General features: G+C 43.9%; 1 protein-coding gene across 1 annotated transcript in view; it reads left to right on the plus strand.

The window, feature by feature from the left end:
• The window catches only part of Rrn3 (RRN3 homolog, RNA polymerase I transcription factor), a 34,250-nt gene that overhangs the window by 11,777 nt on the left and 7,926 nt on the right, over positions 1-14,547 (plus strand). Inside the window, exons 10-13 of the mRNA XM_021209420.2 lie at positions 3,910-4,002; positions 5,862-6,000; positions 7,550-7,680; positions 14,103-14,233. Coding sequence (XP_021065079.1) covers positions 3,910-4,002; positions 5,862-6,000; positions 7,550-7,680; positions 14,103-14,233 — 494 coding nt within the window. The remainder of the gene's footprint in view (positions 1-3,909; positions 4,003-5,861; positions 6,001-7,549; positions 7,681-14,102; positions 14,234-14,547) is intronic.

Below are 14,547 nucleotides of genomic sequence, written 5' to 3' on the forward strand. Positions count from 1 at the left end.
AAAGGAAAAAGGCTGTATAAGATACATATTCCAGTTTGGACAGGGTTAGTTGCGGGTAGGGGCTAGTTGGAGGGTATTTACTGTGGTGGTTTGAATAGGTTTGGCCCCTAGGGAGTGGCGTTATTAGGGGGTGTGTCCTGTTGGAGTAGGTGTGGCCTTGTTGGAGGAAGTGTGTCAGTATGGGGGCGGGCTTTGAGGTTTCCTATGCTCAGGCTCAGCCGGGGTGGGGTACATTTTCTTTCTTTCTTTCTTTCTTTCTTTCTTTCTTTCTTTCTTTCTTTCTTTCTTTCTCATTTATTTATTTATTATATGTAAGTACACTGTAGCTGTCTCCAGACACACCAGAAGAGGGCATCAGATCTCATTACAGATGGTTGTGAGCCACCATGTGGTTGCTGGGAATTAAACTCAGGACCTCTGGAAGAATAGTCAGTGCTCTTAACTACTGAACCATCCTCAGCCCGGGATACAGTTTCTTTCTGCTACCTGCAGATCAAGATGTACAACTTGGGGCTGGAGAGATGGCTCAGTGGTTAAGAGCACTGACTGCTCTTCCATAGGACCTGGCTTTAATTCCCAGCAACTACATGGTAGCTCACAACTGTCTGCAGTGTGATCTGATGCATCTGAAGACAAGACAACTGCAGTATACTCATGTACATAAACTAACCAATTAACTAACTAACTAAATAAATAAATCTTTAAAAAAAAAAAAAAGATTTAGAATTTTTCCAGCACCATGTTTTGCCTGTGTGCTGCCATGCTTCCCACCATGATGATAATGGACTAAACCTCTGAAACTGTAAGCCAGCCCCAGTTAAATGTTTTCCTTTATAAGGGTTGTTGTGGTTGTGCTGTCTCTTCACAGCAATAACACACTTACCGTGACGCTGACCGAGCAGTCGTAGCTAGAGAGCTAAGAGTAAGCTAGTGGAGCAGTTTGGTCAGGACAGGGAGCAGGAGTCGTCAGCTGGGAGGTAATTCAAGCTGTGGAGGTTGGGAGGATCTGGAAGGAGAGAGAGTCTGGTCAGCATGTCACATGAGGATGAGCAAAGCACAAGCAAGCCCTTGGACTTGGCCTGTGTAAATGGCTCAGCAATGTGAAAGTGCTCATGGAAACGTGGTGTGGCTGTTGTGGCCTGCTAATAGTGAAAGTGCTTGCAAAGCAAAACCAGAGTCTGCAAAGCTAGCTGTTAGCTAGACCGGCCTCATCTGCGCCCGAGGCCCCGGAAGACCCTGCCCTGGTGAATAAGGCTGAAAGCAGCTGAGGGAGACTCCTGAGAACATTGGGCCTGCCCCCATAAACCTGTATAGATTTAGGTCTCTTATATGCAACATGCATATGTATATACATAACGTATACAAAATTAATTAATATATTGATTGATTGATTGTGCCTGTGGAGGTCAGCAGAGGCATTCCCTATTATTGGAGTTAGGGGTGGTGGTGAGCAACCATGTAGCTGTTGGGAAGTGAAACCCTTGTCTTCCGGAAAAGCAGTCAGTGCTCTTAAGTGCCAAGCCACTTCTTTAGCTCTCGCTTGTGACATTTTAAAAAGTCCTTGAATTGTAAGAGTTTTTGGTGTTTTCTGAGATGGTTTGCCAGTGAATACTGCAGTGAATACTGCAGATTGAATAGGGCTTGAAGACTTGAGTAGGAGACTTGATTTGGGAGTACTTGAAAATCCGAGGAGATACAATTCTACAACTGTTTCTTTTGAGTTTTGTTTTGGTTTGGTTTTTGGTTTTTCAAGACAGGGTTTCTGTCTGTAACAGAGCCCTGGCTGTCCTACACTTGCTTTATAGACCAGGTTGGCCTCAAACTCACAGAGATCTGCCTGCCTCTGCCTCCTCCTGAGTGCTGAGATTAAAGGAGTACACACCCTCTCCCCTCCCCAGCTGTTGTTCTTTGAGACAGGGTATTTCTGTGTAGTCCTGGTTGCCCTGGAATTCATTGTCTATACCAGGTAGGCCTTGAACTCACAGACATCTGCCTGCCTCTGCCACTTGAGTGCTGGGAATAAGGCATGCATTGCCATGCCCTGCAAGATAGAATTCTTAGTGGAGAAAAATATTTAGTATTTTTTATTTTTGTTAACTTTTGATTTCTACCCCTTTTATTTTTTATTTTTACTTTATTTTTTTTGGTTTTTCAAGACAGGGTTTCTCTGTATAGCCCTGGCTGTCCTGGAACTTACTCTGGAGACCAGGCTGGCCTCGAACTCAGAAATCCGCCTGCCTCTGCCTCCCAAGCGCTAGGATTAAAGGCATGCGCCACCACTGCCTGGCTGATTTCCCCCATCTTAAACATTTGTTTACTTTTTGTATCCTGTGCAGTGACATGTATGTGGAGGTAGGATGTTGGTTTTCTCCTTCCACCATGCCTGTTCTGGGAATTGGGTGACTTGGTAGCAATTACCTTTACCCACTAAGCAATCTCCCTGGCTCTGAATTTCTCTTCCCTCCCTCCCTCCCCTCCCTCCTCCTACCTACCTATGAATTTGTCTTATCTTATGTATTATTTATGTATGTTTTGTTTGATTGTATGTCTATGCTTCTGTTTTCGTGGTATTTGCAGAGGTCTGAGGACGGGTGTGAGCTGCCATGTGGATGCTGGGAGTTGAACTTGGAAAACAAGTGCTTTTAGCTGGTGATGGAGGCGGTGCACTCAGTGAAGGAGGGTGGGTTTCTTGGGATTGAGGCTGGTCTGGTATAGAGAGAGTTCCAGGCCAGCCTGGGCTCTCTAGAGAAACCCTGCCCTGAAAAACCAGATGGACAGACGGATAGAAGAATGGATGGGTGGATGGAAAAGAACAAGTGGTCCTAAAAGATGAGACATTTCTAGAGTCTTTGAATTTTGTTTATTGAGACAGGGTATTGAACTGTAGCCCAGGCTGGCCTTAGATTCAAGGTAGCTCCTTGTGCCTGCCACATCCTTCAATATTCATCTTTTCTTTTCTTTTCTTTTCTTTTCTTTTCTTCTTCTTTTTTTTTCTCTTTGTTTTTTATTGAAGGGGGTCTCTGTAGTTCCTAGTGACTTTGAATTGTAGGTTGTCTCCTCAATCTCCTGAGTGTTGGGATTACTGTTATATTGTATCACACACTGACAAAACACTGTAGAGAACGGGGAGATGGGGTTCTTGCTTGGGATTACACGTCTGGCTACCTGTATACATAAGCCCTGTGAAGTCTTATATTCCTAAAGAATATATATATATATATATATATATATATATATATATATATATATATATTATGGTTTTTCGAGACAGGGTTCCTCTGTGTAGCCTTGGCTGTCCTGGAACTCACTCTGTAGACTAGGCTGGCCTCAAATTCAGAAATCCGTCTGCCTCTGCCTCCCGAGTGCTGGGATTAAAGGCGTGCGCCACCACGCCCGGCCTAAAGAATATTTTAAAGTATGTCTGCAAGAATCATGCATAGGCAGTAAGAAAACCATGATTTGAATAGTGTGAGCACATATCTACATACGACATTACAATATGTCTTGGTCTTGAAAGAGATGTAATGAATGTCACTGCTGAGGCTGCCCAGAGTGTCACAGCACACCTCTGTTAGGTACACTGTAAAGGACTGGCCTTACAGCTTTTCAGTTTCTTTAGTGGTAGTTTGTACCACTGTTGTGTTGTAGTGTTAAACGGTGCTGATGGAGCCTTTAGTAAATGCAGTAAGCCTGGTGCAGTGGCACTCACCTTTAAACCCAGCACTCGGGCTGCAGAGGCATCTCTATGAGTTCGAGACCAATGTGGTCTACAAAGTGAGTTCCAGGACAGCCTGGGCCATGTGGAGAGACTCTGTCTCAAAAAACAATATAAAGTATATATAGTAGATTAATTTTCAGCTACAAATAGCTGCATTTTTAAGTGTTTTCATTTATCTTTTGTGATTATAGGTGAGTGTATCGCGGCAGGATATTGAAGATGCTGAAGAGACAGCAGCTCAGGCTTGTGGTGGGACAGACACCTCAGAAGGACTGTTTAATATGGTCAGTATCTCTTTGTTTTGACATTGATGGTTAAACTCCTTTGTTTTAGTCTTGTATTTTGATTCTAGTCCTTATTAGCATTTCCACTAACAGAAGCATACATTTGAGCTTTATTACTTCAGAGTGTGGAAAGATAGCTACTGGCTTAGCTTTTTCAAGGATTTCTGTTAAGACAAAATAGTGGCGGGGCTGGAAGGATAGCTGTGCAGGCAGGGTACTTGTCTTGTGTTTCTAAGGACCTTAGTGTGATCCCTAGAACCCAGATAAACAAGTTGGGTGCAGTGACATGTGCTCAGAGTCCTAGCACGAGTGAGGCACACGCAGGAAGGCCTCTGGCGTGGCAGCTAGGCCAGTCTGAAATAAGTGGTGAGGTCTAGGTTAGTGAGAGTGTCTCAGAGGTGGGTAGCAGTCCCAAGAAAGAGGAGACTGAGCAACCTGTACATACGTGTGCACATGTGTGCCTGCTTACATGCTTGTGGCAAATAAATAAATAAATAGTTTAACAAACTTGTGAATACCTTCTTAAATGAGTATATTGTTGGGATTACAGGTAAGTAACACACCCTGTGCTGACATGTTATCTACTGCCTATATAAGATGCTAATGGAGCCCTTTAAGATAAGTGCAATAAAGCCGGCCGGCCGTGGTGGTGCGCGCCTTTAATCCCAGCACTTGGGAGGCAGAGGCAGGTGGATTTCTGAGTTCGAGGCCAGCCTGGTCTACAGAGTGAGTTCCAAGACAGCCACAGAGAAACCCTGTCTCAAAAAACCAAAAAAAAAAAAAAAGGAAAAAAAAAAAGTGCAGTCAGCAGTAACCTTATCTTATGTCTAAGGCTTTAAGTTTGGTTTTGGTGAAATTTGTTTTACTTTCATTCTGCAAATGTTTTTCCTGGTTTCTGTAAGCCACCAGTATCTGAGGAAACAGCAGGCATAGAGTGTCCCAGCTTCGTTCCTGTTTATGTTCATTGGTGTTTCGTCTGCATGCATGTCTGTGTGATGGTGTCAAAAACTGCCGTGGACTGGAGTTACAGACAGGTGTGAACTGCCATGTGGAATAGAATCCAGGTCCTCTGGAAGAGCAGCCAGTGTTCTTTAACAGCCGAGCCATCACTCTGGGGCCTAGTTTCTATGTTTTGTCAGTTAGATGCCTTAAAGTCGTCACTCTCTAATTGGGATGATGTGTGCTGTGGAGGTCAGCTGACTAAAGTCTGAGCTGAATTGAGGTACTGTCGAGTACCTCAATCAGGGAGCAAGAGAGCTGGGAGGAGCGAAGTAAGAACCTGTTCGCTGGGTATGGCAGGAAGTGGCACATGTGTGCCATGGGAGCATGGGCCAGAGGACAGGTTTTTGGAGTCTTGTCCTCTCCCATGTAGATTCTGGAGATGAGATACTATGGTCACTGAGAATCCCGATGGCTCTGTGCCACCTTTGCCTCCTGGACATTGGTGACTCCTGAGGCTGTGACTAGAGAGGCTGTGCATTCTTGGCAAACAACACAGTAGCTTTAAGATACCTGCCCAGACCTGGGAAAGGTGACCCAGCCTCAACACTGCCGACTCAGGGATGAGAACGTGTTGTTGGGGCTGGGGATACACACATGCTTACTCTGCATGAGGATCCGGTCCCAGTCCCTCCCTCTCACACTTGCCCCACCCCTCAAAGAAATAAAGAAAAGGAAAAAAGAGAATAGACTGGTGTTTATTTAAAATTCAAGACCTGACTGAGCCACATTTCTGCGTGAGAGTCTGTGACAGTGTGTACGTTTTCTCATCTTTTAGAAGAAATAATGGCCTTTGTTGGTTTCCCTAGACACTAAGGACTTCTGTGACTTTTGTAATGTCAGTTTTCACTTGCTCAAAGGATGAAGATGAGGACACTGACCCTGAGAAGAAAGCTGACCAGGAGCGGCCTAGCCAGATGGCTCATCCCATTGCAGAGCGCCTGGACATCCTGCTGTGCTTGCTGCTGTCCTACATTGACGATGTCTGCCGTGTGCATGGTAACTTCCAGGGTGCCCTGAGGATGAGACAAAGGGTCAACACATATCACCTTCCGTGCCAGTGTCATAGTTTGAAAATGGAAGCAATGGAGTTAAAACTCAGTATTCAAAGTGAGACCTTCAAAGCCCATGATGTTCTCACTGGTGGGCATTAGGTGGAGTCTGCACAACCTTAGAAGAAGTCACTTGTATTTGAGATGCTCAGGAAGTTTAATAATGGTGTGTTGAACATCTTAGGATGGTGCCTGTAGTCTATAGTTTCTTCAGAGGCCTTTGCAGGTGTTTTCATTTTACCCATTATCAGGACTTTTAACTTTACTGAGGAAACTAGTCCTCAGGAAACAGCTTGGAGACTGCATGTCCATGCTCCCTCCTGTGGTTTAAGAATGAGTTTATGGACTGGTGAGATGGCTCAGAGGGTAAGAGCACTCGACTGCTCTTCCGAAGGCCCTGAGTTCAAATCCCAGCAACCACATGGTGGCTCACAACCATCCGTAAGGAGATCTGATGCCCTCTTCTGGAGTGTCTGAAGATAGCTGCAGTGTACTTACATTAAAATAAAATAAATCTTTGAAAAAGAATGAGTTTATTAGCCAGGCTTGGTAGCACACAGGAGGTAGAGGCAGGTGGATCTCTGAGTTAGAGACCCAAGTCTCGGGACAGGTGTGGATACATAGAGAAGCTTTGTCTCAAAGACGGAAAAAAGGAGTTTAATCGGCTTAGGAGATACGGACCTAGTAGTCCACGTCTGTAGTCTCAGACTTTGGGAGGTAGAGGCAGGAGGAACATGAGTTCAAGATCAGCCTTTTCTACATAGAATTGCAGGTCAGCTTGGGCTACCTGAGACTGTGGCTTCACAGCAGGATGTGCAGTAAGGCCTGATTCCTTGTCTCTTGGATTACACCGAGAGAAGCAAAGTCTGGAGCCATTGAGATGACTCGGGATGCAAACCTGCTGCTGCCTGCTTAGTGCTGGGGTTCTTATTTGGTTTGTATTTGCTCTTTTGCTCTTTTGCTGTTCGGCCCTTTCCTTAGTTTTTGTACTTGAGCCTCATGAGTGTACAGCCCTGGCCCAGTGGCTGAGTTTTTTGTTTGTTGGTTGGTTTGGTTTTTCTTTTCTTGTTTTTTTTTTTTTTTAAAGATTTATTATATCTAAGTACACCGTTATTATATCTAAGTACACCGTAGCTGTCTTCAGATGCATCAGAAGAGGTCATCAGATCTCATTACAGATGGTTGTGAGCCACCATGTGGTTGCTGGGATTTGAACTCAGGACCTTCGGGAGAACCGTCAGTGCTCTTAACCACTGAGCCATCTCTCCAGCCCTGGTTTGGTTTTTCAAGAGAAGGTTTCTCTGTATAACAGCTTTGGCTATCCTGGATCTAATTTTGTAGATTAGGCAAGCCATGAACTCAGAGATTCACCTGCCTCTTCCTCCCAAGTGCTGTGATTAAAGATGTGTGCCACCATTGCTTGCAAATGCTGGCTCTTAATAGTATTGTGTTTCTTTGAAAATGTCCATGAAATTAAAATTAAATTTTCTCTGTAGGTAAAATTGATAACAATAAAACAAAGGATTTATACCGTGATCTGATATCCATCTTTGACAAACTTCTGTTGACCACACATGCTTCCTGCCATGTACAGTTCTTCATGTTTTTCCTCTGCAGCTTCAAATTGGTAAGTAAAATGGCATTGCTGTGCTGTTCGATTGATTGATTGATTGATAGGCTACCCTGGAACTCAAGAGATCTGTCTGCCTTTACCTCATGAGTACTGGGATTAGAGGCGTGTGCTACCAGGCTCAACTAAAAACTTATTATTTTTTTAAAAGTATGTGTACCTGTGCATGTCTGCGTGGTTATGTAAGTTGTGTGAGTATGGGTGTCCACAGCATTTAGAACAGGACATCAGATCTCCTGGAGCTGAACTTTGATTTCCTCTCCATCTCTCTAGCCTCTGTTTTATTATTTTATTCCACATTTTCCTCCTTAAAAACTAGAAGAGCTGGGCGGTGGTGGCACACGCCTTTAATCTTAGCACTTGGGAGGCAGAGGCAGGCGGATTTCTGGTCTACAGAGTGAGTTCGAGGACAGCCAGGGCTACACAGAGAAACCCTGTCTGGAAAAAAACAAACAAAAAACCTGTGGAAGACACTAAAGGTGTTATCCTGCCTTTGGTCACTAGATGGCGCCCTTCCCCTTCCGATGGCACTGGAGCTTAACTCCAGCTCTTGTAAGGGAAGCAAGCAAAGACTCTCTGCCATCCAAGCCATCCTTGGCCCCCAGCCCTGGAGATGTCTGTGGGGCGTTTTTAAAGTCGGAGTCTCAGTAGAGCGCTGACTGCCTGGACCTAGAGATGCAGATCAGACTGGTCTCAGACTTGAGAGGTCTGCCTACCTCTGTCTCCTAAGAACTGGTGTTATAGGCATACTCCATTACACCTGGCCTGGGATATTATTTCTTCTGTTCTCTCACAGTATTGAGAGCCACCTGAGGTGGGTACTAGGAATCAAGCACATGTCTTTCTTCTTCTTTTTTTTTAAAAGATTTATTTATTTATTTCATGTATATTAGCACACTGTCGCTGTCTTCAGACACACCAGAGGAGGGCATTGGATCCCCACCACCGATGGTTGTGAGCCACCATGTGGTTGCTGGGAATTGAACTCCGGACCTGTGTAAGAGCAGTCAGTGCTCTTAATCACTGAGCCAGCTCTCCAGCTGCCCCCAGCACATGTCTTTTAAAAGCAGCAAACTCTCTTAGCTGCTGAGCCTCCTCTCCAGCCTTTAATTAGAGAGAGAGAGAGAGAGAGAGAGAGAGAGAGAGAGTGTGTGTGTGTGTGTGCGCGCGCACGCGCGCGCTTGTGTACGTACATATGTACATACGTACATACTTGGACCTGCTGCGGTGTCCACAGAGGTCAGAGGACAACCTGGGGGAGTTTGTTCTCTTCTACTTGGGTCCCAGGGATCAAGCATAGTTCAGTGTGCCAGCTTTTGGTCCCTTAAGCAAACTTCTTAACCCAAAGTTTTAAAAACTATAGGTTTAGGCTTTCTCCTTTTAGAAAAACAAAATCAAAGCCACAAGAGGTTCCCCAGCCCTATTTTGGGCAACTGTTTTATAGAGCCTACAACAGTCCAGAGAAAATTGGTTCAAAAGCTAACCTCAGTCTGAGTATTCCTGCCTGTCTGGACTGTGTGTGTGTGTGTGTGTGTGTGTGTGTGTGTGTGTGTACGTACGTACGTGTACGTGAGTATACGTGAGCGTGTATGCACCTTGTCACTATACATCTATAGAGGTAAAAGGACATCGTTTGTGAGTGTGTTCCCTCCTTCCATTGTATGAATCCCAACTTCAGACTTGGTTGTCAGGATTAGTGACAAGCGCCTTTTCCTGCTGTGCCCTCTCACTGGCTTTTGTGTCTCTGAGAGGAGATGTCCATATGTTGCCAGGATTGACACCAAATTTCTGGACTTAAGTCATTCTCTTGCCACAGCCTGCCCACTGGTAGGGACTACAGAGACACTACTGAGCCTCGTGCTTTGCATTGATTTCGATAACCAACTACATTTGAGGTCCAGTGGATCATTTCCACCTGAGGTACTTTTTTAGTTTTAAGAGGTAGTTTTTTCTATTTCCCCCCCACCTCCTCCTCTTCTTCCTTTTCTTCCTCTTCTTCCTTCTCCTCCTCTTCTTCTTCATTAAAAAAATACAATATATTCTGATCATGGTTTCCTATTTCTCATATCCCAGGTCCCCCCACCCTTTCAACTCAAGGCCTTCTTTTTTCTCTCTTTGAGAAAACAAATAGGCAACAACAAAATCCCCACAAATAACAACAACAACAGTAGAAGTAATAGCACATAAAAGAAACAAAAAGAAATGGTACACAAAGACACATGCACACACAAACAAGACTTATAAAAACACAAAATTAGAAACATTAATATACAAGCAAAGAATAAGTAAGATTTTGTGTTGTCAATCTACTCCTGGGCATGGGACCTGCCTGCCCTTATGTATGGTTTGAAAGGCCTTTGAACAAACTGACTTTTCCTTTACAAGGGGAGTTGGAGATAGGCTTTCTTTCTGCCTGCTCCTCTACATAGCTCCTGAACCCTGGGGGGGGGGGGATTTGATGGAGACAACCCATTTAGGACCAAGTGGTCAAAGGTCTCTCTCACTGCGTGTTGTCAAGATGTGGGTCTCTATATGCATTCCCACCTTACTGCAGGAAGGGAGACAGCAATCAACAAGTATAGCAGAATGTTATTAAGAATCATTTTATGGCTTCATTTTGTAGCCAAACAGTAGTATTTGGGGTTTTTTTTGTTTTTGTTTTTGTTTTGTTTTTCGAGACAGGGTTTCTCTGTTTAGCCCTGGCTGTCCTGGAACTCACTCTGTAGACCAGGCTGGCCTCCAACTCAGAAATCCGCCTGCCTCTGCCTCCCGAGTGCTGGGATTAAAGGCGTGCACCACCACGCCCAGCTAGTATTTGGGTTTTTGTTAAGTCTATGATCTTTCTAATCTCAGGTTCTTGGCTGCCTAAGCAGTCAGGCATAGATTCCATCTCCTGAGTGGTTGGTTACTTCAACAGTTGTGCCGCTTTTGCCTCAGTGTATCATGCAGGCAGATCACCCTTGGAGACTGAAGGGTTTGAAGCTGGGCTGCTAACCCTTTGATAGCATAGAGAGTCTTTCTAGGACCGAGCACACTAGTCAGTAGATGGTGAAGGTTCAAGGTAGGCACCAACCGAATGCTCTGTTCAGTGAGATTGCAAGGGTTATCTTTAGCTATCAGGCCCTATCAGTTTGTGGAGAGCAACTCATAGACTTGGCAATAGCTTGAATTTTTAGGGAATTTCTTTGGCCAACAACTCAACAACCCAAACAATGGGTTACAACACAGATGTAACCTATTCCTTCCCCTGGAGGTTTCAGGTTGTGTTGAAAGATGAATAGTTGTGGGTTTGTGTGCCCTAACATTTAGTGCCTCCAATTAGACTTCTTTCAAATGTGTCTGTACTTTTAGAAGCTTCTGTTGTAGTAGGTTTTTGTGCAATCTTTCAAATGGCCACAGTATTAGCTGTCCTTCCCTTCCTCTCCAATTAATCCATTCCCGTCTCCTCCCTGTCTTGCTCTAACTATATATTCTATTTTCCCTACCTTGGGAAATTCTCCCATCCTCCTCTGTGGTTACATTGAAGCCTATTGAAGGCTTAAATGCTTCAATATCCACATACGATTTTGTCTTTGGGCTTTGAGTTATGACTCTTAGGGTGATTTATTTTTTCTAGCTCCGTCCATTTACCTGCAAATTTAATAATTTCTTTCTTTCTTTCTTTCTTTCTTTCTTTCTTTCTTTCTTTCTTTCTTTCTTTCTTTCTTTCTTTCTTTCTTTCTCTTTCTTTCTTTCTTTCTTTCTTTCTTTCTTTCTTTCTTTCTTCTCTTTTTTCACAGCTGAATTGTGTAATCCATTCTGTAAATGTACTGTATTTTCTTTCTCCACTCTTCTGTTGATGACATCTAAGCTGCTTCTAGTCCTTTTATGAATAGAGCAGCAGTGACCATGGATGATCAAGTGTCTCTGTGACAGGATGCAGAGTCCTTAGGTGGATGCTCAGGAGTGAGGTAGATCTATTTGCTGAGGAGCCACCACACTGATTTCCATACTGGCTGTAAAATTTGTACTCTCTCAGCAATGGATGAGTGTTTTCCTGCCCCTGCATCCATGAGCTGTCCTTTTGTCTTATTGATCTTGGCCATCTGACTGGTGTAGAATGAAATCTTGTAGTAGTTTTGATTTGCATTGCCTTGATGACTAAGGATCCTTGAAGATTTCTTTAAGAGTTTCATCTTTAAGAACTCTGTTTAATTATGTGCCCCATGTTTAAATTGGGTTGTTTTCTTGATTGGGTTTTGGTTTTTGAGTTCTTTATGTGTTTTAGATAGTAACCATTTTTCAGATGTGTAATTGGTATACGTTCTTTTGCCATTCTGTGGGCTTCCACTTTGTCCTTTGCTGCACAGGTTTTTAATTCCATGAAGTCTCATTTATTGTTCTTAGTGCCTGTTCTAGCAGTCTTCTCTTGTGCCAATGAGTTCGAGATTATTCTCCACTTTCTCTTCTATTGCATTCAGTGTATCTGGCCTTATAGTGAAGCCTTGATTCATTTGTGGTTGAGTTTTGTGCAGGGGGATTAATAGGGATTTATTTACATTCTTCTGCATGCACCCATGCAGTTTGTCTTGGCCAGCGTAATTGTAGAAGGTGCTCTTTTTTCCAGTGTATATTTCTGGCTTTTTTTTTTCTTTTTTCTTTTTGGTCAAAAATCAGCTGACCATAGGTATGTGGCCTTCGATTTGATTCCATTGATAAACATTTCTGTTTGTTTGCCAAACCATGCAGTTTTTATTCCTAGCTCTGTAGAACCCTTTGAGATTGCGGTAGTGATACCTGTAGTTCTTTTGTTATTCAGGATTGTTTTAGCGCTCTCTCTGTCTATCTGTCTGTCTTTGTTTCCATATGTAGCTGGAAGTTGCCCTTTTAAGTTCTGTGGAGAATTGTGTTGGATCTCTAGGATTGCTGTTTTCACTATATTTGTACTACTGATTCATGAGCTCAGGAGAGCTTTCCATCTTGTAGTATTTTCTTCAGCAGTGTCTTAAAAGTTTTTATTATGTGAGTTTTTCACGTGCTTGTTTGAATTTTTTTTTTAAATTTAATTTAAGGCATGTGCTGCTGCCACCCAGCTTCTTTTCTAACTTACTTTCTTTTTTTTTTTTTTTTTTTAAGATTTATTTATTATATATGTGAGTACACTGTCGCTGTCTTCAGAGACACCAGAAGAGGGCATTGGATCCCATTACAGATGGTTGTGATGGGAATTGAACTCAGGACCTCTGAAGAGCAGTTTTTGCTCTTAACCACTGAGCCATCTCTCCAGCCCCTTTTCTAACTTTCATGCCTTTAGCTGTTGTCATTATTTCATTCCACTGTCTGTGTATTGGGGACTTCATTAAGGAATTTATTTATATCAATCTGTTCCTTAAGGTCTTTGGACATACACATAATTGCCGTTTTGAAGTCCTTGTGTGTGCTTCTGCTGAGCTGTCTCTCGGGCCCGCTCTGGGTAGCAGGCTGATGTGTTCTGTGGAGGCCTATTGCTTTGGGTGTTAAAGGCTGTGCTTTTGAGCTGCTGTCCAGGCATTGAAGTCTGGGGCTCCTGGTGTCGGTACCTGGTCTTGTCTTTGCGTTCTGTTCCTGGTTTCTGTTGCTCTCTCTGGATCTTAGGGAAGTGATGGGTTGTCTGATAGTGAGTACCTCTGGAGGTGTGTATGTGTGGTACAGAGGGAGGAATAGAGACGGGCTGAGAGAGAAGGCCGAGGGGCTTCAGGAAAGATGTACCTGTGGTCCTGCTCACACTAGAGATGTGGTCCACAGGGAGTTGGAGGTATGTCAGGGGATCCTGGAAGTAGGTCACATTACGTCACAGAATTGAAGAGAGACAGAGATGAAGTGTCTAGGGGGGCCTTGCATCTGGAGTAAGAGTTGGAGAGGAAGGGTCTCTGAGGGTGAGAAAGGAGAGATCTTACTGGAGGACAGCATGATGCATCTACCTGAGTCCCTGCCCGGAACTCTGGGGGCCTCTGGGATAGGAAGTGTTTCTGGGTATGGGACTGATAGGAAGGAATAAGGACGGGCTAGCAGGGGGTAGTGTGCTGAGAAGGTTCACAGGGCGAAGGGAAGCTGTCTTCCATGCCAAGGTCTGTCAGGTCCACTGAGGAATCACTGAGGGAGAAGGGGCTCTGCAGTATTCAGCTAAGGGCTGGGGATGCGGCTGGGGCGATGGTAGTAAAGGTCAAGCAGGATATGGTCTCGGAGGCCTAGGGAGGCTGTGATTCTAGGTGCCAGTGACTAACACAGGGGATGAGGTGGGAGGAGAGCTCAGCCTGCTGGGGTTGCTTTTAAACAAGAACCATGACTGCTCTTTTGTGCTTAGCAGTGTAACTACATTGTTAGGTAATGTCTTCAGGGTGCTGAGCGCTAGAGCATCTTCAGCATCAGAAGGATCAAGCTAGCAGTCTCTCTTGTTTCAGGGATTTGCAGAAGCATTTTTGGAACATCTCTGGAAAAAGTTGCAGGATCCAAATAACCCTGCCATCATCAGGCAAGCTGCTGCAAATTATATTGGGAGCTTTTTGGCCAGAGCTAAATTTATTCCTCTTATGTAAGTAACCTAATTTTCTCAAAGCTTTTTGTTGTTGTTGTTTTAAGATGTATTTATTTATTTTATGCGAGTACACTGTCACTCTCTTCAGACACACCAGAAGAGGGCATCATATTCCATGGTTGCTGGGAATTGAACTTAGGACCTGTAGAAGAGCAGTTAGTGCTATTAACCGCAGAGCCATCTCTTCAGCCCTCCCCTCCAAATGCTTTTTAATTTCTTAGTATTTTCTTAAGCCAAAGAAATAGGCTTTATACTTTTGGTCTGTCTTTGTTAAAGCAAGGGAAAAATCTGATCACTACAATGCAAGATAC

Source organism: Mus pahari, chromosome 12, assembly GCF_900095145.1.
Source record: "Mus pahari chromosome 12, PAHARI_EIJ_v1.1, whole genome shotgun sequence".
Classification (NCBI taxonomy): Eukaryota; Metazoa; Chordata; class Mammalia; order Rodentia; family Muridae; genus Mus; species Mus pahari.